Source organism: Lathamus discolor, chromosome 2 (genome assembly GCF_037157495.1).
Source record: "Lathamus discolor isolate bLatDis1 chromosome 2, bLatDis1.hap1, whole genome shotgun sequence".
NCBI classification, from domain to species: Eukaryota; Metazoa; Chordata; class Aves; order Psittaciformes; family Psittacidae; genus Lathamus; species Lathamus discolor.
This window is the reverse complement of record NC_088885.1, coordinates 71,375,183-71,401,381: the sequence shown is the minus strand read 5'-3', so window position 1 is coordinate 71,401,381 and position 26,199 is coordinate 71,375,183. Positions and strand designations below refer to the sequence as shown.

At 38.4% G+C, this 26,199-nt stretch overlaps 1 protein-coding gene across 1 annotated transcript; it reads right to left on the bottom strand.

The window, feature by feature from the left end:
- Positions 1-1,310: 1,310 nt before the first annotated feature.
- On the bottom strand, positions 1,311-18,604 carry BLOC1S5 (biogenesis of lysosomal organelles complex 1 subunit 5). The gene is made up of 5 exons (XM_065667391.1): positions 18,340-18,604; positions 16,295-16,377; positions 13,883-14,012; positions 9,650-9,708; positions 1,311-3,396 (listed from the first exon to the last, which is right to left on the bottom strand). The coding sequence occupies exons 1-5, from the start codon at positions 18,596-18,598 to the stop codon at positions 3,217-3,219; spliced, it is 711 nt and encodes a 236-aa protein (XP_065523463.1). The 5' UTR covers positions 18,599-18,604; the 3' UTR covers positions 1,311-3,216.
- Between the last annotated feature and the right edge of the window lie 7,595 nt (positions 18,605-26,199).

Sequence of the window (26,199 nt, the reverse complement as noted above, 5' to 3'; positions counted from 1 at the left end):
CCCCGCCCCCAAACCCCTCTACAGTTTCTGAGGAAAGATTTAACAAGCCATAAATTAAAATACTAGAGAAGATGCAATGTTCCAGCTGTAGTTATGGAATTTTTCTACAAAAAGTATTACCCAGTGTTAGCATAGAAAGACGAGCAAGAGCAAGTAAATGAGCTTTCTAAGATAAAAAAAAAAAAAAATAGGTCTTAGATATAACATTCCAAGGAGAACACCAGATCTTGTTAAAACAAGGCAGTTAAAAACAAAAGAAGCTATTAAGTATTTCTTCAGTTCCTCAGTTTCTTATTACCCCTAAATACAGCAGCACCAGATCTCATATAGCAGTTCCAAGAAAGATACCAGTTACTTGCTATGTATTCATTAGAATAAAAAGACTAAGAAAATATTTCAGAAAATATTCCAATATGCTGTTACATGACACCCAAACCCACTGCAGTTACAAAAGAAGAACAGTTAAACCTACTGTTCAGTATAATAAATAGCACCAATAGTTAAGTGAAAAGTTCTGCACATAGTCTGGCACAAAGATGGATTGCAAAACTCACCTGCCATACTAGAAGTTATATGTGGAGGACCTTTTCAAGCTCCTATTGGAATCCAATGCAAACTTCTATAGCTTTTAATAGGGATTAAATAAACTCTCAAGACTTTTAAAACGATGAAATTCAGTCATGTAAATATTGCAAGGTAAAACATGTTCTTCATGCACCAATGACATAAACCCAACTTTTAAACTACTAATTTTTATATTTCTCCCGCACAGCAGAGACTAGTGAATAATAAGAATTTGAATCTCACAAAAAAGAGTCCCACTGCGGAACTACTGTGTCCAGACAGACCATAGTCCCACCTTGCTAAAAAACTACTGAAGATGGATCATTTTTATCCATTAGATATGTTCAGTTTTGACACATCAGTGTGGTTTTGTTTTTTTTTTGGTTGTTTTTTTTTTCTTGGGGGGGGGAGGGGAGTTTAAGCATTTAGACCTTAAAAATAGATTTTCCTCTAAATGTTGGCAAGTTCCTTCAAACACAATGAAGCATTTCCAAGTATCTTAAAACCTCCAGCATATCATATAAAAAACAAGTGAAAGTTTCTGAATAAGGATTTCAGCAACACAGTTTTCAGGCAGTCCCCACAATGAATAAGAGTGGGCCAACAGGCAGATACAGACTATGAAGAAAAGTGTTTTCAAATAATCTTCAGCATAAAAGTACCTGTATCATTCTAAAAGATGAACACATATTTAGTGTTGGCGTTTAGAAGCTTTCCAAAGAATCAGGAGCACGTATCCCAGAAAATTTTGGAAATACCAGTTTATTTTCCAGTGAATATCCAACTTGCAACACTTGTAATCATTGCTTAAGAGCCCTCGAACTGGCGAAATACTAAAATCTACAGCTCCAGTGTACAGTTAATTAGATATTGAAATCTTAATAAAAATTATCAGTGCAAAAGTAAAAATTAATTCAGTATGCAATTAAATACATTTTGTTGTAAAGATATGTGGGCTTTGAGCACATATACATCAAATAATCTTCCAAGAGAGAAGCTTTTTTCAGTCTGTGCTCAAAACAATCAAAACAGTTCCACACTCAATTTTGAAGACAGGCAAGAACTAACTTTTTAAAGTCTGAGCTTCATTACAACATTCATCATGGGTACATAAGCTGAAAAATATTACAGAGGTCACCTTCTATTCAAATAAGGATTTTCTAAAAGAGGCTTTCCTATTTTTCATGTGTGGGATACTTCTGAAACATCTACATTTTTTCCATCCACAACAGAGAATTAACAACATTCCAGCATGCCCCAGCGTCGGCAAGTCCTCTTTCCAGTCCAGATACACGATGATGATTGATGAAGCTGTTGGGCCTACAGTAGCAGGCAGAGCAGCTTGGCAGGAATTCAGTGTTATTGAAAGAAATCTCAAATACTTATTCCATCTCCTCTACTAACTTTAATCACACTATCAACAGGCTGCCAGGAACGGAGCCTTGACACGAAGCCATAAACTTACACAGGCAACCATTGTTGGCATATTACTGTTGCAATACAGGTAAAGGGTAAATTCTGTTTATTTTTACCTGTTTCCATTCTATATTGGACACCAGCTAAATTATGGAAAGATATTTCCTGTACTAACGGTTAGCTTGCAGCATATTTCATTAAGGGACTATGTCTCATTTTGCTTGGTTAATGAACTGATTAACTTTTTCGGTTACACTGCTGTTAACTGCAAGTTGTAAATAAAAGAAAGCAAAAGGAGTTTCGCACACCCTGTAAGAGTAACAGTTAGTAAGAAAGCAGATCAGTATTACAGGTATTTTACCACTAATCTGCTCATTTGTTATACTGATAAAGAAACTAAAATCTTTTCTCAACTGCTTTATAAAGTTCTGACAAGCTTATCCTAAGTAAACTAATAACATGTCAAATATTCAAGGTAAATACTGTACTAGCTACAAAGCTAATACAAAGACCAATATGTTTCTCTTGATTACTTTTGAGCTTGTTTTGGCTTTGCTTAGAACAGTAAAGCTTAGAAAGAGAGGACTGAGACATTTACAGGGAGAGAAAAGAAACTGTTGTCCAAGCTCACTTAGTCATTTTTATGTTAGCAAAAAGCCATCGAGATCTCAACTCTACTTCATAATACTGAACATACAACTCAAAAGCTGGAATTAGAACTGGATTTAAAACTCTGTTGAGGGTTGCTAAAGCTTCAGAATAAAATATTCTGTAAAAGAAGCTGGTTTTCCTGAAATCTATGAAAGGGCTTTATGGTTTTCCCAATGAATTCTCAGCTAACTATGGCTGGAACCTATTACACCTACTTTTTGGGAAAGAGCTGAGGCTGCACACTGGGCTAGTTAATGTTACATTAGTCTCTCTCTTCCCAAATGATACGATAGTCTCTGCAGATGGGAGAGAATTCCAGTTTGCAATTCCCTGAGCTGATGTAGTCACGCAATGTAATTTCCAGTTCCACCTTCCAACAAATGAAGAAATACTGGCATTCCACCTGCCCTGAACAAAAAAAGCATAGATAGGCACTTAAGTTAAAGTATGCAAAGCTTTTCTTCCCATACCAAACCTGTAGAGGAAACTCTTTCTTCTGTGTTTCAGCTTTCCAAAAGAATCGCAATCTAAGTCAGAAGCAACCGAGTATTGGCACAAACCCAGTATTATTAAAAAAGAAAGGTCTTAAAAATGAGCATATTTGGCCAGTTCTTTCTCCATATCAGAATACTGCTCTTTGAGCCGCTCCATAGCTTTTCTGTGCTCTTCATCCACCTCTGCTCTTTTGTTTTGTTGTTCTTTCATGAATTCCTCCCAGTGGGCTATGTGCTTTTCTTCACGAGCCATCAGCTTGTCCGCCTGAAGCTGAGACAAGGAAAATGTGAAGTTTTAACAATCATTTCCATATTAAAACAGAGGGTTTGATGAGAGCTACATAATGTTCAAGTGCCAGAGAAACTGGACTTTCACTTCAGTAGAGGAAAGTGAAACTAGCAAAAAAACAGATGAAAGGGTAAAACTAAACAGAAAACATTTATTTTTGTAAAGTATAGTCAATCGAAAACAAACATTAAAATGTCTGTGATAATATTAACATGACAGCATTCACAACAACAGCTTTTCTATACTATACTGGTTGAAAAATAAAAAAAATGAATGGAAAGACACTTTAAAATTATTAGCTTGCCCAGCTCATTTCTGTTGGTTTCGAAAGGCCATACTTTGCATTATTTGTTATTCTGGTTACTTATGATATTAGAAAAACTGTAAGCAGCTGATATAAATCCATACTATCTCATTAAGATTTGCTTTGAAAATAAAATTCTGATTTTGGAAACGGTATTCAGTGGTTTTAGCCCCCTGGTTATGGGGAAAAAAAACCCAAAATCAACAACCAAACAGCAAATGGACACTGCTTCCCCCCCCCCCCCCCCCCTTCTTTTCTTGTGTTTGCACAGAAAGAAGCTGTTTTCTGACAAAGACACACTTGGGGATGTCCACTGTTCTGAAAGTAACCAAACCAGATATAATTAAAAAAAAAAAAAAAAAAAAAAAACCCCAACAAAACACATCTAATTTTTAATAAGTGGTCTTAAAGATTTCACAGCAAGTATGAGCAGGCTTATGTTGTATATGTGCTACCAACTAAAAATATGCTGGACACATTACTGTGTCCAAGTTCTGAGGAAAACACTAGGCCCACTATATATTTGTGAGTGCTAGAAAAAATTTTATAAAGTTATGTATGTCTATTATTTAGGTACCTATACATTACCAGAGATTAAAGGATACACTTGAACATTCAAGACAACATTTGAGATTTTATGTCAAATATGCATAAATAAAATGCTTATCTGTTTCACAACAAATTACTATGGTTAATAACACTCCTACAAATTATGTCAGCCAGTCCTTCAACATACTGTTCCTCTTTTCTTGACATTTGCTACTTTCCCCTTGAATATCCCATTTGTTGAAACAAAATTATCTTCTACATTCTCAAATACATTTTTAAAAGAAGAAATAAACTACATTTCTATTTTACCACATAGTAAAATAGTTCAGCATAGGCATCGGATACTAGTCTTGATGAAAAGCCTCTAATACAAAAACGAAAGAATGAAATAGAATATAGCCACATAGATATTAAACGTTTTGGAACTAGCAGTTAGTGTTTCTGCTTTAGCCAGCTAGCTCTCACTGTGATTAATGTCTTCCTTTATAAATAAGTTATTTTTTCCCCTCACGTTTTCATACTGCTTGGCTTCTGGTAAGTCTGACTCCTTTCACTCTCTTATCTTGGGGGAAAGAAAAAACAAAGAAATCAGCCATTTGGAAAAGAGCTCATACACACATCCAATATACATGTCAAAATGAGATGTACTTCTGTACTGTATTATTCCTTGCATACAGTATTAACAGCCTGTCCTCCTTATATTACAGATATTGATGTCACAATAAATGTAGACAGCTGTTCTTACATTTGCCCCATCTTCCAGCAAAAAAGATTAGTCTCCCCCCCCCCCCCTTTTTTTTTTCTCTTTTTTGATATATCAACAATGACTATTTTCTATATCCAGTACTTCTGTGTGGGAATAAAAACTATCATACAGCTTTTACAGACATCTGGAATTTCTGTCAATGCAATGGGAACCCACTTATGCAATCTTCAATACTCTCTATGCATTTTTCTTCAAAATCACACACTATGGGTGAAATTCACCGTTTTTGCAATGCAGCACTTTATACACATAGTAGCAACATTATGTGGAGATCCATTTTGTTTGCAACAGATGCAATATTTGCTACTAATAAAATACATCAGTGGATACTAACAGTTTAACTTGTACACTACATACTCAATATATTTTGAAACTGTCAGCGCATCACACACTTTTTGATGGGATTACAGAGCACCTGCCCCAACCACGCTTTGGCTAGACTAACCCGTGTGCCTCAGAACATGAACAGTTTGCAAGCAATATGAAATTTATGTTGCTACTTTCTACTTTCATTTTCTACTACATCTAACCAAAGATAGAAAGTGATTTACCTGTTAAAACAACCTAAGACACTGCTAGAACATGAGATAGCAAAGTTCAGTTTATCAAAAATCTGTGGTCTAACTCCTTTCTTCCCCCCCAAAACATCTTGCCTTTCCCTGCTCAATCAGTCTTTAGCTTGTTTTAGCACAAGAGAAGTGACATTGTGAAATAAAGGGATATTAATGTCCAGGCTATGTACATTGCCTTATCTATGCTTACATAAAAATTTAAACAGTTGAGTACTGAGAAGCAATTGCTCTAAGTGCTTGTTCTTTAAGTACATAAATGCAAGCACCTTTCTACTGAAACAGTAACTACCTTTTTTTGTGTGTGTGTTTGTTGGAAATAAAGTAACTCCACATAATTGCAATTTACACCTTTAACAAAGCAAAAAGTGGCACCATCCCTGAAGCTAAGGTACTAAAAGGCTCCCCTCATCTGAGCCTTCTCCACTATCTTGTAACAGCTTTAAAACAATATTTTTTACTGTGATGAAGAAGGAAATAACTCTTGCATGTTTGAAAATGCAAGTATGGCTGCATGAGAAAGCAACCCCTTTTTCCTCCTTAAAAATACAAATAAAAAAATAAATAAATATACAAATGAAAAAGTAGTAATTCAGTGTTAATTTTCATTATTTTTGAACTTGTAACTTTTCAGTATAGCTTAATTTTAATAATTCCTACCTTTGTAATTTCAAATAACTGCTAAAACAAATCTGTAAAATGACTATAGTCTAGACTCACAAGTAAAAAACCTACACAAACAAGTTGTTTTCGTATTTAATTGTATAAATATACCAGTGCATGATAACAAGACAAAAGCCAATATAAAGATACCATATTCAGGCTTCAGAACAACACATTTTGTTCTTAGGTAAATCCTTGTGTCCTTTGTAATATGGAAAAATCGCCATATGAACTAAAGCATCCAGACAGACTTTCCTGAGCCAAGAAGAAGCCTTAGGTAACTCATGGAATTGTATGGTATTGGTACAATATTCAGCTAGGAGCTGAAAAAATTGTTAGCTATATATTGCAATGTTTTAAGCATTAGATAGTCCAACATTTCCTGCCATGCTGTGGATTTCTATTTGAACCAAAACACCGTTTAACTGTCAGCAACAGTACATTATGCTTTAGGCTTTTACTATCTGTGTTAGTAACTGGCACTTGCTACCCCTGTATCCCACATCTTTACCCCACCTGCAAAGAATTACAAGGTGGTAAAAATGGTCTTTCTCTATGGCTGTTAATTTGTCAACATTTGGATAGATGGCTTTTGCTTATTTAATTAGAGAATCAGCTCTGAACACTCTTAGAACTCCAGCTCTATCCTCCTATGAAGTTTCCAGCTCCAGACCACACCAATGCAGCTTTTTCCTGTCTTTGGTGGTTATTCATTCTTTCTGCAATTCCTCTTCTCCAAACAGTATTTCAGCTGTACTGCTGGAAGTTCCTTCAGTCACCCAGCAGAACATAAGCCATAGCAAGCTGTTAAATTTCACTTTTCACACATAGGCTGAATACTTGGCCCAATTTCTGTCTTTCAGTATAACTTTGTAAATACAAGTGTTTGGGCAACTCAAGCTGAGCTTATTATCTGTTCTATGTTTGTAACAGTGCCGACTACTTTTATGAGTAATTTTTTTTAGTAAGATATTTAGACATCACAAAATTTGGAAGATTTTCAGCTTTCATGTTCATATAAAAAGTTAACAATAGTTCCGAGTTAAAGTTTCATTATCTGGTTTAGATAAAAACCAAAGCTTATCTAAATTACAAACGTAGTTGCTGCCTTACTGATTCCTGTTTTGGGAATTCCTTTTGGTGTGTTAGCAAATTTACATATTTTGGCAGTGACATCTTTCATATTCGTTTTATATCAACACCTCAGTTCAGACATTTGTTATTTGGAAAAAATCTAATCTGATTATGAAACAAGCCACACTTCACTCAGTAGTGCATACTGCTTGAACCTGAAAGACAGTAAAGCCTTCTTGTAAATAGTTCTGACTCATCTGACTTAGTTGTATTTATTTCTATCCTTGTTTTACTCTCACTGGTTATGCAAAAAATTAATATTTTTAAAAACATGGATTTTTTCAGGGAACTCTGATTTTAGTATTAGTTGGGCTATTTTTGCTAACATTAAAAAACACAAACAAAACCAAAACCACATTTGTGAAACCCTAAACCAAAACCACCACCATCTGTGCAAGACACAGACTTTGAGAACTCGCACCATACTAGTTTATGCTACAACCAATAAAGAAGACTATAATGGGAAGTGTTAGACAGCTTCCAGTATAAGCCTATACACTTCTAAATAATATATTAAAAATAGTAATAAAAAAAGAATATAGTACACAAAAACAGGTTTACAGAATTTCTGAAGGTCTTCACTAGTTTCTCTCACAAGCTTAAAGTAATCCACAGCTTGAACTACTAACTAAATATTACTGATCTGGATGGGATGATGACTCAGTGAGACAGGGGATTCTATGAATGCTTCTTGCAATGACACCTCTGTAATCAGAAATCACTTTACACCTTAAGTGATAATGTAGTAGGGACAACATAATTTTCCCTTTTTTACTTGTTAATATCAAGAGCTAAAAGTAACTGGAAAAAAAAATTTAGTAAAGAAAATTATCTTAAAATTCATTCCATTCAGCAGACATTGAATTTATTTCACTGAGGGCTGCTAACAGTAATCACTTGACACTAAATCCCACCAAAACTGCACTATATTTTCAGAACACATGCTTTCAGAAAGTAAGGAAAAAGTATTTAAAAAGTAAGGAAGAATTATTTCTCCTCAAACAGCACTATAATGACAGCTCCCACCCATAATTTTTAAGAAAGTTACCTACCTGACACTACTCACATTAGGAAACTTTCAAGCCAAAAAGTCTTATTACACAAGCTTAAGGAAACAATACTAATACTGAAAAGCTATTAGTATTTCTCCACTGCATATAAAAAGCCCCAAACAAAACAAACCAAAAAAACACAACAAAAAAGAGTGAAAACATACAGCTAATACTTTTAAAAGTAATAGTTACCATTCTTATTGAGTGTTCATTTTATGTTATAATATTTTATTAAAGTTTTACTTCAAACAGTAGCAGAACTGTAAAGAGTTTCCTATTTAACCTCCTTACCAGTATCTTTGCTAGTGTTAGACACAAGCAAACTTTGTCAGGGTTCAGTGGCGTGCTATTCGCACAGTACGAGTATTCAAACTGCAACCGGACTGCCCATCTTCATCAATTACAAAAAGGAAAGAAAAACACAACTATCAGCTTACATAAATCAATACTCAGCCTGTTTCGCATGATGGCCACGGAAACGTCTTCATTTTTTCTGAACTAAACTATTATAAATAACATTTTGCAAGTAAAAAAGATAACATAGGACAATCATGAACGAGTAATGGGAAAACATGTAACTAATTTCTTGTATAATTTTCCAAATTTTAGATTCAGAGCACACGTATTTCAAATGCGCAAAGTGTAGCCAACTGAAAAGATTCCAATGATTCGCATGTTCCTATAATATAGCCCTTCATTAAACAACCCATCCACAAGTGAAAAACACACTTCCTTTTCAACAAGCAATATATATAATATGGTCAATGTTCTCAGCTAACTAGGAAAGATTTACATTTCCATTCTGGTAGGTTAGTAGGTGTTTTTTGTTCCACAGAAAATAATTTTTTTTTATACTTAAGCTTTCCTTGTATGTGACAAATATTATAGTCTGAGCTAGGAGGGAAAATAAAGAAAGGAGAGATATACATACATATATACATACATATAAATTGTTTCCATACATCAGGAGATTGTAGGAAGAGCTAGTGATCCATTAACTCTGCAGTTAAGAATATACATGTCCCTGCACTATGTGTTTTATGAGTGAGAAAACCCTCCGAAATAAGTTTTACTGCAAGTATATAAAGTATAGAAAAATATGCTTTTAAGTTTTGCTATACTGAAGGGAGATACTGCTGTAGAAGCACAAGACTCTAACTTAGATCACATTATAAAAATCTACTCAACCATCCTTTACCTTCCTCTCTTCATGCTCCTTCTCTTGGAGTTTATGGATCATACCATTGGCAGCTTGCACTGAAATAACAAATTGCAGTAGATCAGTCTGCTGTTCTAAATAAAAAAAAAACCCTTGCCTGAAAGGGACTTAAAAGACATGAGGCCACTGCAGGTCAAAGATCGTATTGCACTGTGCCACTTAACTTTGTCAGTACTTGCAGAAATTTACACTGGTAACTGTACATAGGCTTATCCGAGTTCAACCCTTGTGCTTTCTAGAAGCCAAAAAGAGAAAGGCAGCTAGGTCCTCTTGTGCCCAGATGCCTTAGTGTTGCTGACGAGCTAGAGTGCACTACTCAGCACCTCAGAAGACATAAAAAACCTCTCAAGTCAGTAAGTAGAACCAGGTGAGCAAGCTCCATGTTTTAGTTGGGTTTTGTTTCTTATTTTTTCCCATCAAATGCAAAAAGTGATTTAGTATGAATAATCTGCATGGAGAATATCTTTATGCTGGAGCCAGAGTCTTCTCTCATGAGACTAAGCCTAGGAAAACTCCTCAATGGAAACAGGAACTGTGTTCATAGGCGATTTTTTTTTTCTAACTTATTTAACACCTAATTAATGCAGAATCAAATAAACTAATTTCAACAAAGCAAAATTTTCCCACTTCTCCCACTAACACATCTTGGTATCAAGAAATACTTTACTTATGAGCATCTTAAAGCTGGTGACTTCTCACACCAGGAGGCAGGCTCCTGCCCCTGAGGACTTCCAGTTACAGAACAGGCTCACTGCCCTTCTAGCTGATGAGAAGCTGGGAGCACCAGGAACTGGAGCATCTGGTGGCTCAGCCTGAGCCATTCAGGACCATGAGAAGACAAGTAATAGCTGCAGCAGACTCCCTACTGCAGGGGACAGAGGCTTCCCACCTATCAATATGTTTTGGCATCAAGAGGTTAGCTGCTTGCCAGGAGCTTGTAATCAAGATGTTGTAGACAGGCTACTGAGGCTCAGACTATTACTACTGCTGCTCTTCCTTGTAGATTACTGCAGAGGTGACCTGAGAAATACCAGAAATGACTACAGGGATCTGGGACAGTCAAGACATGAGAATCTGGGTAATGTTCTCCTCAGGTTGGTATACTGGTCAGGGGGACTTAATGGATTTTTGGGGTTAAAAGCTGGTTGCACAGTTGGTGTTGGCAGCAGGGTTTCAGTTTCTACATCCATGAGATTCATTCTGAGCATCAACAGCTATTTGGAATCTACATGACTAAAGAGGGCAAAAGTGCCTTTGCCAAGAGGCTGACCAACCTGGTATGGGACAGCTTTAAAATATAAAATGACAGGTGAAGGAGTGATTCCTCAAAATTAGAAAAAAAACCCAAAACCAAAAGTAAAGCTGTGGATAGGGTAGGCAAATTGAGGGTCTGGGATGATGGTAACAGAAAGGACATAGCACCCTTTCAAAGGATCACTTTCTCCAAGCTCAAAAAAGACTCATCCCAACAAGCAGGAAATTGAGCAAAACCAGCAGGAGGATGTATACATGGAACTATTCTTGCATGGATGAACAAGTTACTCCTAACTGAATTCAGACTGAAAAAGCAAGCATATAGGAGGTAGAAGCAGGGGCAGGTGACTCAGGAGGAGTATGAAGTCGCTGTATGTATGAAGTTGCAAAGACAAGACAGGAAAGTCAAAGCTGATCCACAGCTGAATCTGGCGATGGATGCAAAGAAAAACATGACAGGATTCTACAAGTATGTAATCAGCAAAAGGAAAACTATGGAAACTGCAGGGAACTGGGCATGGAATCTGCTGAATTAGTCAGGGGAGGTGGTGACAAAGAACATGGAAAAGGCCAAGGTACTCAAAGTGTTGTTTCCCTTAGTCTTTAAGATAAAGACCAGCCTTCATGAATCCCAGGCCCCTGAGACCAGAGGGGAAGTCTGGAGCAAAGAAGACTTACTGTTGGTGGAGGAGGAGCAGGTTAAGGAGCACTTAAATAAACTGGAAATATGTTAAGTCCACAGGGTCTGAGGGACAACACAGCTTGTGTCCATGAGTTCTGTGGGAGCTGACAGTATTCTGAGGGCACTCTCTCTCTTTGAAAGGTCACTGCATCTGGGAGAGGTTCCTGAAGACTTGACTCTTCAAGGAACTTGAATCAACAAGGGCAAGAAGGAAGATAAGAGAATACTGACTAGTCAGCCCCACCTCAATCTCAGGAAAGGTGATGGAAAAAAATCCTCCTGGAGGCATTTCCAAACACATGGAGAACAAGAAGGTAACTGGGAGTAGTCAGCATTGATTTAGAAATGGGAAATCATCCTTGAACGACCTGATAGCCTTTTATAATGCATCGGCTAGTCTGGTGGATGGGGGGAAAGCACCTGATGTTGTTTACTTCAGCTCCAGTAAGGCTTTTGACTCCGTCTCCCGTAACATCCTCACTGACAAGTTAAAATACAGGTGAGATACGTGGACAGTGAGGTAGACTGAAAACTAGCTGCTAGAGTCTGTGATGAGCAGCACAAAGTCAAGTTGGAGGCAAGTCACTAGCTGTTTACCCCAGAGGTCAGCACTGTGCCCAGCAGTTTAACATCTTCACCAGTGACCAAGATGCTGGAGCAGAGTGCACCCTTAGCAAGTTTGCAGACAACAGAAAACCAGGAATGGCTGAAAGACTGTACAGTTGTGCTGCCATTCAGAGAACAACTGGAGAATTGGCCTGAGAGCAATCTTATGAAGTTCAACACATGGAAATGACAAGTCCTGTATCCAGGGAGAAATAATCCCAAGGAGGACCAGCAACACAGGCCACATCTGTGGTAGTTTGTCCACTTCTAGGTTCCCCAGTAAATAAAAGAGATGGAGTTACTGGAGCAAGTCCAGCACATGGCAACAAAGACAATTAAGGCACCAGAGCATCTCTCATATGAGGAGAGGCGGAGAGAGCTGGGACTGGTCAGACTGAAGAAAAGATGTCCTGGAGGGGAACTCATCAATGCAAATAAATATCTGATTGAAAGGAATGAAGATGAAGGAGCCAGATTCTTCACTATAGTGCTCACTGCCAGGACAAGAGACACTGGGCCCAAACTGAGACACATAAGATTACATCTATACAGAAGAAAACACTTTTTTTCTGAAGGTGGTTGAACACTGGCACAGGTCACCCATAGTGCCCATCTGCATAAATATTCAAACCCCAACTGGACACAGCCCTGGACAACTGGCTTTAGCTGCTCCTGCTTGAGCAAGGAAGTTGGACAAAGTGACCTCCAGAGGTCCCTTCCCACCTCAACCACTCTGTGATTTATTACTAATAATGTATTGCACAGCTGACCATTAGGAACTCAGGTAGTAATATCAAAGGTTTATTCCATTCATTCCTTATTTGCATGACTAAATTTTACGTTTCAAATATTTTCCTACCATTATTTTGTGTGCATAGCATCACCTACCATTTGTTATTCTGCATATGCCAGATGCCATATAAATAAATTTTATGAAATTGAATGCTTATACAATATGCTATACATCAAATATAACAAACCCCACACTGGCAGGTTTCAACAGCATAAATTTGGCAAAGCTATACTCCCTTGAAATACCTTTTTCAGAAGCTATCCTCCTGAATGAGTAAAGAAAAAAGAGCTACGCAAAATTATTACATCAAATTTTAAACTTTCTTCTAAAATCTGAGCAATAAAAATTATATTGGATGGTTATAATGACAAAGCTAGGATTAACATACAACAATTATTACTATTACTCTATTTGTGACTTAAAGATTGTAACAATAGCACATTTCGTAACTATAGAGCAGCAAGTTATTGTTTTAAATCATGGGGGCAGTATTATACTCTCCCACAGAGAAAGAAAGAGACTTGAAAGTCACACCACAGCACACTTGCAACAAACCAGAAAACTGAAATTTTATCCATGACTTTGGCCAATATGGAAACCCATCCTGTTTCTAAGTGACTGAGATGAAATAACTTCTACTTCAATCAACAAAAAGCTTTAACATGACTTTAATAAGAGCTGCGTTGGCTCAACCAACAGATATAAAAAAAATGTCCTTGTTTCCTTTTCAGACTCACAGAAATGACAACAAAACACATAAATGGTAGAAAATTTATCCAAGGGTGGTAACTTTTCCACATATCATGTTTTGGATCTAAATTATAGAAACTGTTCTTCAAAATGATGTAACAACGGAAAGAAGAAGCAACATGCTTACATTTCTTGAATACTTCATTCAAATTGTCACTCATTGCCTGCTCACACTTAGGAAGAATGTGTTCATTTGTTTCGAAGATTGTGTTCTTCAGATTTTCAAGTACTCGTAGTTCTCGGAGGCCACGTTTTTCCTGCCAGAAGAATTGAAATAAAATGAGTGGCTAGCAAGGAATTTCCACTTTCCAAAATAAGTTGGTCTCCCAGTTGATAAACTAAAAGCTTTATCTCAAAGACTATACCATTGTCTATTAAAGTGTTACGTAGCACAACTGATAAGATTAGTTTAATAAAAAAATAAAAATAAAAAGAGAGTAATGCTCCATTCTTGAACTAAAATGCAACAATATGTTGAACATTTCTGGCCCTTATGAGATACTAATGAAAACATTTGTGTGGAAAAATTTTTTTTTTTTGTATAAATTATTTCCAGCATATCAAGAACAACAGGGAGAAGCAGAAGCATTGCATTTTTATAACTCATTGTCACAGAGAAGTAACATAGCAGTGATTCTCCTTGCTTGATGTCTGACCTTACAGATTTAGCAGATGTCTGACTGTATGGATTTACAAGGTTAAAATAATGTGAGTAAAATTATTTTTACTGAAGTAAAGCAATGACGTCAAGACTAAGAAAATAACATAAGACAGCTGACTAAAGAGGCAGCCATTCTTCTGGCTCACTGCTGATCACAATTACAAGAAGAAGCTGTGCTTGTTTTATTGTTTACATAAAAAAAACCCCCAAAATCCTATTTTTCTGAAGCCACAGCACTACTTCCACCCTGAATTTCACCTACATTTTCACTTAAGACAATGGAAAGGATTTCAAAATCTCCTCCAGGTTATGAGTAAAGTTGTACACAAGCATTCCTGTACTGAAAGTTGTGAATCATAAAGCAATTCTAGATAATCAAAACATACTGCATCACACAAAGTGAACAACTGGAACACCACACCAGTTTTAAAACTTCAGAAACACAGGCACAGACAAGTAAAGCCACTTAATTAAACAGGCTCCAGACCTCCTGAATGCAAAGCTACATACTTTATGCACTAGATGCTAATTATCGAAAGAAAAAGCATATGTCCTATCTTACTGCAACCAAAAAATATCTGGTATCTCCAAGTTAGAAACGAGTATAAACTCTGGAAGAAATGTTAAGTTGCAAAAATGGAAATAATCCTCTGCTTTGCCTTCCCTTCCCCTCCCCATCTGCCCTCCCCACCCCCCCGAAGTATGCACCAGAAATTAAAGAAAATATCTAAGAGGATATGAAACTTGTCTAAGAAACAGAACAAGACTTTGGGTGCAACGAGAGAAACATATCATAGAATCATAGAATGGCCTGGGTTGGAAGGGACCCTAAAGATCAGCTAGTTCCAAGCCTACTTCCACAGCCAGGGACACCTTCCATTAGACCAGTTCTAATTTTATAATTGAGTTGAAAACTTTTCTTTCTCTGAAAAGCCATTTAAAGCTGTTTAGTGTATCACAGAACTTGTTTAGGGCAAGCAAAGAAAACAGGTCATTCCTTCTGGTTCTCAAGCTCGTACACCACAGATCTGATGAGACTTTAGTTGACATATATATTTTGCCAGTATAGAGACAAATTAGATCTGTTTGAAATCCTAGAAACAATCTGGGGGTAAGGAAGATATTTTATTGTTTCTTTTTCTGGGTTTTTTTTTTTTTTAATGAGCTCTGCAGACTGAAAGTTTGAGTTATAACTGTATTTTCAGGACTAATTTTAATCCACATTCTGCAAGAATGAAAATCTACTCAGAAACCACCTTTGGCTGACACAAGATTCTACTTTTCTGCACTTTTACTGCCATCTTGTGGAAACTGTATTACACTTTCCAAGCAAAGTTGCATAAAACACTTCTGTACCTTCAGTACTTCATCCTTATCTGCAGCTAATCAGATTATATTGATTTGATTTTTAACAATTTTCTTACTTTACATAAAGTGTTGCTCTTCTCTCAAGTAATATTACTTTCTCAAAGAACAAAAAAAATAAATCAAAATTAAATTACAACTGTACCAGCTGAATCCAGCTGAGGAACAAACCAGTTTCCTAATGAGACGTAAACCTATACCAGCCAACAATATTCCTTAAACCAACTAGATGTCTCTAAGATGTTAACACTACATTCTCCTACATCAGTATTCTTGCCAGTCTTCTGCAAGAAAAATATTTATTTCCCTTTTGAAACTTCTTCAATAAAAAGACCTCAATTACTGCTTTATTTTCTAAAGATGCAGATATATACTACAGGAATTTAAGTTATTCTCAGCAGCAAATACACATCAAGTCTTTCTGAAGAATTTACATACACGTTATAATCTCTAAACTTCTTTAAAGTCTCAGACTCTGAAGACTGCTTCACCAGATATGATAAAAACACTTACTTCAAATTCTTTAATGAAGTAACGTATTTCTCCCTGAATTACTGGCCTGTGATCCAGTAGTCTTGAGTAGATTTCCCCAACATCTAGAAGATAAATGAAAGTCAGATTTTTAGTTTTATTCTCACACTCCAAACTAGGCTACACAACACAAAGTAGCACACCATACTCCAATGTAAGAAAGACTACTGATCTCCAAACACATGCAAAATCAAAAGAGCACCAGAACACTATTTGCTGGATAATCTACCTATTCAGCAAACCACCAACTTAGATAAAATGCAATGAACTGGTATTCCAGGTGCCGCAGACACCTTTCTGTGAGGGTGAATATTCTCTGTCTCTCAGCATGCTTGGTTTCAATCCTCCTCCTCCTCAGTACAGCTTCCAGTGTAGTTCCAACAAGCACTTAAACTGGTACTTATCTGGTACTGCTGTCTGCAGGAAGAGCCCTACTTTTTCTGTCCAAGCTGTTGAGTTACTACGTGGAACTCCCTCTCTACTGTATCTACACCTGCCTGTTCCACACCCTGAATCCTGTCCCATTCAAAAAGAGTTCAATCATGCAATTCCCAAATTAAAATGTTTAGGTTTATGGACTATGTTATATGTCCTTTTTGCTATTTTAACCCAAAGACTTAAATGGATTATTAAAATAAAAACAAACTTTATTTTCTGCTGAGATTTTTATTTGAGTGCTAAACACCCTTGTATTCAAGGATGTTATGAGACAGAAAGGGACTAGGACAGCTTCTAGCGAGGAAATCTGAAGACAGGAGCATTTTGTTTGAGCTGTTACTGGCCACTTTGAAAATCTTTACCCAGAGTACTCTTAAAAGGATCAAAATAAGCCACATGGAAAGAACAATTATTTCATATTTGGGGAAAGTGACTGTGTTAGATACAGCACAGGTTGAAACACTTTAAAATTCAAATGCTCCTGTGTACAGATGAACTAGGCCAGAACACATGTGCCTGGGCAAACAAGATAAAAGTAAGAACTTCCCGGAAACCTAATGCTGGTGGCAAGGACCCAGTGTCAGACTCTGCTTCGCAAAGTAAAGCCAGACACCTGTCTTGGATTTGGCTTCACTTCACAAAGTAAAGCCAAATCCAAGAGACTAAGAAGCCAGTTAAGCCTCCCAGACGCCCAGCTTCGAACCTCAGACCATGCCACAGCCGCAGAGGTTGGGAAAGCGGCCACTCTTCAGGGAAGAGTGGCTGGAATGCTGCCTGACAGGAAAGGACCTGGGGGTGCTGACTGATGGCTGCTGTACATGAGCCAGCTTGTGCCCAGGCAGCCAAGAAGGCCAAGGGCATCCTGGCCTGTATCAGCACCAGTGTGGCAAGAAGGGCCAGGGCAGTGATCTCCCCCCTGTACGGGGCACTAGTGAGGCTGCATCTCGAATACTGTGTTCAGTTCTGGGCCTCTCACAACAACAAAGACATTGAGATGCTGCAGAAGGTCCAGAAAAGGGTAAGAAAGCTGGTGAAGGGTCTGGAGCAGGTCTTATGAGGAAAGGCCAAGGGAACTGCAGTTACCTTATCTGAAGAAAAGAAGGCTCTCTACAGCTACCTGAAAGGGAGCAAGGAGGTGGCTGGTCTTCCCTCCCAAGTAACAACTGAGAGGACAACAGGTAACAGCCTCAAGCTGCACCAGGGGAGGTTTTGACTGGACATTAGTAAAAATTTCTTCACCAAGAGGGTGATCAAGTATTGGAACAGGCTGCCCAGGGAAGTGGTGGAATCATTGTTCCTAGAAGTGCACAAAAACCGTGTAGAAGAGGCCCTTAGTGACAAGGTTTAGTGATGGTCTTGGCAGTGCTGGGGTAACAGTTGGACCTGATGATCGTAAAGGCCTTTTCCAACCTAGCTGATTCTACAGCCGCCCCTCCGCAGCGACCAGAAACTCCGCCCCTCTCAAGAGGCCCCGCTAACGGCCCGCAGCCCCGCAGCGGTCCAGCCACGGTGCTCCCCCTGGCTGCGCCGTACACTGCGGGCTCGGCCACCGTAAGGAGCCGCCGAGCTGGGCCGGTCCCGCTCCTTACCTTTGATGATGGGCTGGATCGGGGACCCGGCCGCCAGCGCCTCCCGCTTCCTGCCGCGGCTCCGGCCGGGAGATGCGGGGCTAGCCCCGCTCATGGCGCCCAGCGCCCCAGCTCTGGCGGCGGCCCGCCGAGCTTCCGCCTCGACCCAGTGCCGCGCTGTGAGGTCATCGCCGCGCGCCGGCCGCAGCAGGTGTTGCTGCGGTAACCGTGGCGGGCGGGTCGGCTGGCCTGGCCACGTGCTGCCGGTCATCGGCCACATACGGATCACCCCGTGGCTGCGCCGAGGGGGAAGGGTTCTACAGGGAAGGAAGGTGCGGCCAGCCCGGCAGAGATTGCCCCGTCCCCAGGGGTGCGCCGGGGACGGCTCCAGCTCCTCGGGCTCGGCTTCCTCTGAGCACAGCCCAGCCGTGCATTCCTAAAACCAAAACAACCACGCAACTAGGCCAAACAACGAACCAAAACGCACGCCACAGCCCCCAAACAAAACACGCCTGACACCCCCAACAAGAAAAGAAACCACAACCAACCCCCCCCCCAAAATAACCCATACCAAGAAACCCCAAACAACCAGAAAACACCAAACCAAACCCCAACACCAGTATTTGTTGTTCGTTGTTTAGAAGACATGCGTTCAGATAAATCAGTTTGCTGATATTTATAACAGTATATGTATTTTCAAAGTATATAAAATATTTTCAGTGTATTTAATATTTTTAAACTGCATAGAATATTTTCAAAGTATATTGAAAATAACATTCTTAAGTGTTTTTAAAAGAACTCTAGCGATTTTATGTAATTTTTGCTTTTTTGCTGCATGTAAAATAGACTGCTGTGCTTAAGTTTTGTAGCCAACATGTCCAACAGTCGTAATTACAGTATAATAAATTTCTCTTGGGACTTTGTTTTCATGCTTCATAAGCTCAATAACTTTTAGAACAGCTTGACCCTATTTCAGTCATTGCACCTACCATATGTTTTCTTTAACACGTTCTTTGTTCTTTGCATTACATACCAACACTGCTCAGTGTCTTCGTATGGTCAATGAAGACGAAATGGACCACAAAGTCTTTTACAGCTGCTGCAGCCTTCAGTGTCCTGACCTGAAATACCTGAAAGAAGCCAGTTTACAATTAGTGTTTTATCAGTAGAAAGCAGAAGTATTGTACATTTCTTTATTAGAAATTAATTCTGCCCATTTCCTTCTCTGCATAGCTTTTGTAAGTAGGAGCAACTGCCTCCAAAAAAGGACTTTCTTATTTTTGTATATTCTGTGAAACTATTACACAACAGACACAAAAAAATGTTCCCATTCATAAATTGTTTCCTACCATCAAAAGCTCAGAAACTGCCCACTGAAATCACCAGTATTTTTTTTTTGACAATACATATAATCTTGTGAACTCGGCCTTAAAAATGAGTGAATTGGTTTAATTGAAACGAACTCCTCCAAAATCAGTCAAAACGTGGTTAGAATCTGTTTAAATAATAAAATGAATCTTTGGAAAGTGTTAAATACTTCATTTAAAGTGTTACTAAATTCAGCATAAATACGTAATCTAAAATAGTTTTTCGCTCCTTGTTACATGGTCTGTAAATATTATATTAAATAGGCAATTAGCAGAGATAAGAATTGTTACTAAAAAATATTGCTTGCTTTCACACCCCACTCCCCCACCCCCCCCCCAAAGTGATCACCTCTTATAACCTACAGATCGGTATTTATACTTTTCCACTTGGATCCAAAGCAAGTAAGAACTTGCCAATCACCAATAACTTATACTAGTGCTTTATGTTAACAATATCTGTAAGATATTCCAGCTGTTTTGATGATCACTGATAATAGGGGTAGAATTGTTCAAATGTTAATTTTATCCCTTTCCAGTCTAGTTGCCATCCTTTCCTAGTCTTTCCCTCTAACAAGTTCTTTTCCCCTCTAAGCCCTATGCTCCAGCTATCTTTTTATTTGCTGAGGAGGAAATCCTGTAGTTAAGGGGGTTTATAACTGCATTTCTAGGAGTTTATGCATCCTGAGTAATGTCAGGTTCGGAACTAAAGGACTGCAACAAGGACAAATCCTGTGACAGATAAGTGCATCGGTTTCTATTACTACTGTCCTGAAACCATTTCTCCTCTGTTTGAATACTGATTATTGTTTTTTTAAGAATATGCTTTATTTGCTGCATTTATGCCTGGTTTGTTTGTTTTTTCTTCCTCCTCTTGCTTACTCTTACTGCACTGTCAAGCTTATTTTCAAAACATATTTAAAAAAATTAAGGAGGACTTAAAGAGGGGATGGCTATAAAAAGACAATACTTGTGGAGCCCCTAACCTGTCAGTTTGTAGGAAGTAGCCATCAAGTCACAAAGATATGGAAATAGCTCTGGCTTGGAGCATGAAAATCAACATATGTAGTCATCATGTATTCTTTTGGAAGATAGGCTGAACAACCTCTGTCACTTTTGCCGTGCAATGGAACCCGCTTTCTCTTTCAGGGATCACCCTGCCACTTCCCATTAGTGTTAGCAGCACTCCGAATTGCAGAATCTCCAGATGAATGTGCCGAATCCTGTCATTTCCCCCACAGGCTGTCTAGCAATGATAATCCACTAAAGGATTGTTTCATCCAAGTGGCGGTGTCCGAGTCAAATGCCGGCAACAGGCAGGGAAGCTCAAACCTGTTGAGGCAGACATCTGCCTAGATGGGAGGAATGGGAGCGACGGCCCTTAAGAGGGCAAGGCGGGGGACATACTTTGCGCCAGCAGAATAAGTCCATGGGCTGCACCCATGATGGGAGACTGAGACCATGATCGTGATGGGTGGAAGTTTGCAGGCCGCGATGCCGATGCTGGCCAAAGCAGGCCTGGGGGTGCGCTGTTTGGAGGAATGCCTTGTCAGATTAGCTGTGCGGCTATTGTATTTGATGCTCAACCTGGATGGACAGGCCTGCCAGGCAGAAACTGCTCAGGCAGATGATGCTAGGGAGGACAAAAATTATCCACCGCAAGACTAAGAAGACAGATGACACCCAGCAGGAACAGCAAGCCAAATCTGCAGAATCCACAATGCAGCTGGCTTGCCTGAGGCTACCTGCCTCTTTGAAGTGGAATAGACATCACCGAGGAGCTGTCAAATTAGATCACCAGCCTGGAAATGCTGAAAAAGATTTAGTTCTTCCAACACAGAAGGGAAAGTTTAATAGATGAAAACCTTCCTAAAGGGGCCAAGGTAGTGTGGGAGGGGAAAGGGGAATCCTTCAGATGCAGCAATGATAAAAAATTGCTCACCTCCCGCCTGCCTGCAGAGTGAGAGTTGGGATGTGCCATGTTCTGCAGCAGCCGCAGTGGCTACAATCACTACCAGCACCGAAAATAAAGGCCACGCCTGCAGCAATGTGCACAGAGCAGCAACAAGTAACTTTACTATAAAATCTGTCCCCCCTCCCCTCCAAATCTCTGGTATCTTTACATATCTCCCTAGAGCTGGGTTCTGAAGTACCATAAATCTAGTACTCAAGACATGTAGAGGTGGGATGCAAAGACCCAGCCTGAATCTGAAAGCTTGTGCAGCAGAGGTGCACGATGGCATCTCCCCTCACTCATCTTTTGCAATAACGCATGAAAGAAGTGTGGAGCACAATTCAATTTTGATAAATCTAGAACAAAAATTAACATTACCAAGTGAGTAAGCATGTGCTCAGGTGTATGGTGACTGTGAAACCTAGCATAGCCATTAGGGACAGCAGCAGCGCGATCCAATTATAGATGCAAAGAAGAAATTCTGCTCTTAGGGGGAAAATATTAAACATATTAATCCATTAAGCAGCTGCATCATTACAATTACACTTTGAAGTTAAAGACCATGAAACACACCAAAGATTGAGAGAAATGATAGGATTGAAAGTGAAAAGGAAAAAAAAATATATAAAAAAATATCACATACTAGAGTCTAGGTTTGCTAGACCTCTGAAAAGAGCTTTCACTGGATTTCTTGACAATGATTTTATAGTTGCATCTATTTATTTTCATCTTTCTTAGCTAATCTCTTGTGAAGCACTTTGTCCTTACTTCTTCCAAATCCACAGCACTAGGGAGCAGAGTTCTTATCATGGCTTTTTAACCAAGAGGAGAATAAAGATGCCCAAGCTCTATAGCTATTTTCATCTGTGATGTCACTTGAGTGTATTTCAGACAAAAAAACCACGTTAACACTTCTAAGCTGCATTTTCATATAAAATAGTTAATATGTGTCTTACTTGAATTGCAAAGTTCTTGTGTGCATCTTAAATCTTAGTGTCTCAGCTCCCTGCTAATAACCCAGGATCCACACCCATACTGAAGAGTCTAGATTACTCTTGCATGAGTTATACTTTAAATAAATGGGTGTACATGCATGTGAGAGAGAAAGAAAGCAAAGCTGAATAATTATTCTATCAAGATACCCAAATGAACTACACCACCTCCTGGGAAGTTTAAGATGTACCATAAAAAAAGTAAGTTCCCCATTTCTAGGCCTGTGTATTTCCAAAGATTCAGACAGTAGCAAGAAATTCCTTGGAGAAAGGCTACTTCCGTTTTAAAACATTTTGAAGAGGGTAGGGTAGGCTATAAAGAAGGATTACAATATCAAAAAACAAGATTAAAAGGATGTGAAAGTATCACCTCTTACATGCTAACAGCTAAAGTGCTAGCTAGGAGACTTCAATCTCTGGTAATCCCATAGGAGTAACCCTTTTGAAAGGAAGTCCCTACTGTGGCTGGGCAATGAAGAAAGGTAACAGACTGTGCCTGACCGGACTTTATCAATTGTTAACCTGAGGTGGTATCTCCTGACTTGTTTTCTGTGTAGAAAACTGGGATGTCAATCTGATAGGTAAATCACTGACAAGACAAAAGGAACTCAGTGTCCCCTGTCCCCCCCCCCAAATGTATTACCCATTATACATTTAATCACAGAAAAAAAAAAACACCTCTTTACAAGTTTGCTGCTGAAAAGCCTTCGCTTCAGTTCCAGTCAGATTTTCTAAGTACCCAGGTCTAAACTTGAACAATCTTTTTTTTCTGTCCAGTGTAAATTACATCTTCTCAATTTTCTCATTTCTACTCACTTTTCTTTAATCCTATATTAAACCTGGATTTGTGTTTAAATCACTGCTGCCCAGTTATAAGTCTCAGTGAAAGAACTGCCCCATGAGACTTCTGAACTCTCACTTGAAAACAGTCATACATACAAAGACAATTAAAAATCATCAGCACATTTCTAACATATCAGATACCTATTTCGGCCTGGCTTTTCTGCAAGCAGCTGCCATCTTGGCATCAAAGGGAAAAAGACAAGTGGTAAGTGTAAGTTTTCACTGAACACTTACAATTATCATATTTATTTTACTGCTGAATTCTTCAGTTGCTGAAAGGTTGTCATGCAGCACTATCTCACCATATGGCAACAACCTCAAGTCCCAGAGGCACATACTTAAAAGACCATAACATGTCAGGCCCCTTGAATAAATTATAGAACAATTATGCAAAATAATAATACTGCAATGATGAGATACATTAACAAATGAGAGTGCCACTGTTCATGAAATACTGTGAAAATAAATTCCACACATCACTGTGGTCATCATCATCATCTAACTGCAAAGCAACAAAAGTAAAACAACATCACAATATTTACTGCGCCCTTCAGCAACTGAAATTTTGAGAAAGAAGGTTGCAAGGGAGAAAAGTCACTCCTACTAATGCTCAGTGAAAGTGTAAAATATTACACATAGACAAGTGTTAGTAGCTTTAAAATCAGCAGAACATTTACCCATGTGCACTCTTTATACAAACTGTTGATGCCAAGTTTGAAAGATTACACACACACCTCATCTGTAAATACTGAGAAGCATCATCGTAAAAAATGTACCTCATACAATTCCACAGACCAAGCTACCTTTTGTGATTTTTCAGAAGTGTTTGTACAGATTTAGTTGTCCTTGATGATCAAAAGGCATTATACAGAAAAGGGGAGAGGGGAGGAAATCAGTAGTATTTGTTTTTCTCAGTCATCTCTCTAAAGACAAAAATCTCACTTCATCATTCTTTGCTTTTAGCCCTCTACCTCCCAGAGGTTCTTCATGCAGGGGAGGAAAACAGAAATGCTCAAACTAGCATATGATAATGACCAAATGCCTTTTTGGATAGCACAGAGTTAAATTTTACTAATCCACTTCTAAACATTTCATCTGTTAGCTGTTTTTTTTTTTTTTTTTAAACATTTCAGCAATAAGAAACACTTACATTCTACACCAGAGAAAATAAAACTGGCACAAGAGGCTAGGGGATACTGATACAGTAGCATGCAGCCACCTTGAGAAATCCTAACACTTGGAAACAGCGGCTGTTTGGGATTAAAAAAAAGACACTTCATAGCAGCATCCCTACAAAACTTGCCTGAGCAAATGACAGTATTGTTTTCAGCAGTATTTTTAGCTCTGGTTCCATTTCAGTGTTCTTAGCTGTAACATAAGCTGCTTGTTTCCATGGATGAAGGCTTGCATATACGCTTTACAAAGCTTCAATCATTCTCACTCACAATAGCGTATATAAGACCAATGTTTGTAAGATGAACATGGAAATAGCTCAAACTCTAACCAAATGCACTGATTTCCACTCATGCTACCCTTCAGAAACAGGAAATGGTTAATCACAGCAGAATTCCATAAAACGCATTTTTCCAAGTCTCATCATCACTTTATCCCAACCATAAATGGGGAAACAGAAGCAAACTTGCTTATATACATTTTACTAGGTAACAAATTGGAAATGAAGAGTGCAAGTACTGACAATAAAAACCAGAAACTCTCAGGTAGTCAAATGTGACAAGCCTGGAGTATGAAGTTTCTAACGTACATTTGTGCTAAAGCCCGCTCCACAATTCTTGAACAGATCTCAGTATTTCAGCGAGATCAAGTATACAAGGCCTACTTCTAAATAGCAAGGAAGAAAGGTAACTAATAGGAGATATAGTAGAAGCTAAGAATTAATTCCTCTGGGAAACAATAAGAACATTTTCAAACCAAACGAGTATTTTCATTTTTAACAATATACGACGTTCCTGGAAGTGTGCCTGTAAACCCTCTGAAGAAATTATGTATATACAGAAAACCCCTATTAGCCTGGAACTGTGCAAGATAAGCTTACTCATGCAAATTTCTTCTATCTTATTATGTGTTAGGATAGATTTTAGTATCTATTTTTTTCCCTAAGGCTCAAACACCTGTCCAAGGTACCTTTATATTCACCTTACTGGGTGTGAGGCTTCTAAAGCAGAGCACAGGACAAAAGAATCTACAGTTGAGAAGCTGTTTGTTGAATACTGTTGTAGAAACCAAAATGGAAGTTTAACAATTAACATATCAAATTATCTTTATATTTCTTTCAGCATTTTAAAAGAAAACGTTAAATGAATTGCACAGAAGGTAATTACCTAGTTCAGGTGTATCCTTAGGGCATTATGTTAGCACTGTCCAAATGTCTGCTGATCTAACCTTGAGAGTAAACTTGATAGAGGATCTCATTATCACCTTAATCTGAGGGGGAGGTTGGTTTTCTCCTATTATGTGGTTTGGGTTTTATCATCTTGAAACTTGCATTTGCATTTGGGTGGAAACAGCATATGAAGCAGGAATCTTGACAGAATGCTAACCTTTGTTACTCAGTTTGAAAGAAAATGCTAACCTTTGTTACTCGGTTTGAAAGAAAACACTTCTAGAATCAAAATAGAAGTCCATATATCACAAAATGAAGCAGCAGGTGAAATAAAATATTCCTTACTGTAGAGCTACTAGGAAGTTTCGCGGCCAAATTAAGACTAGA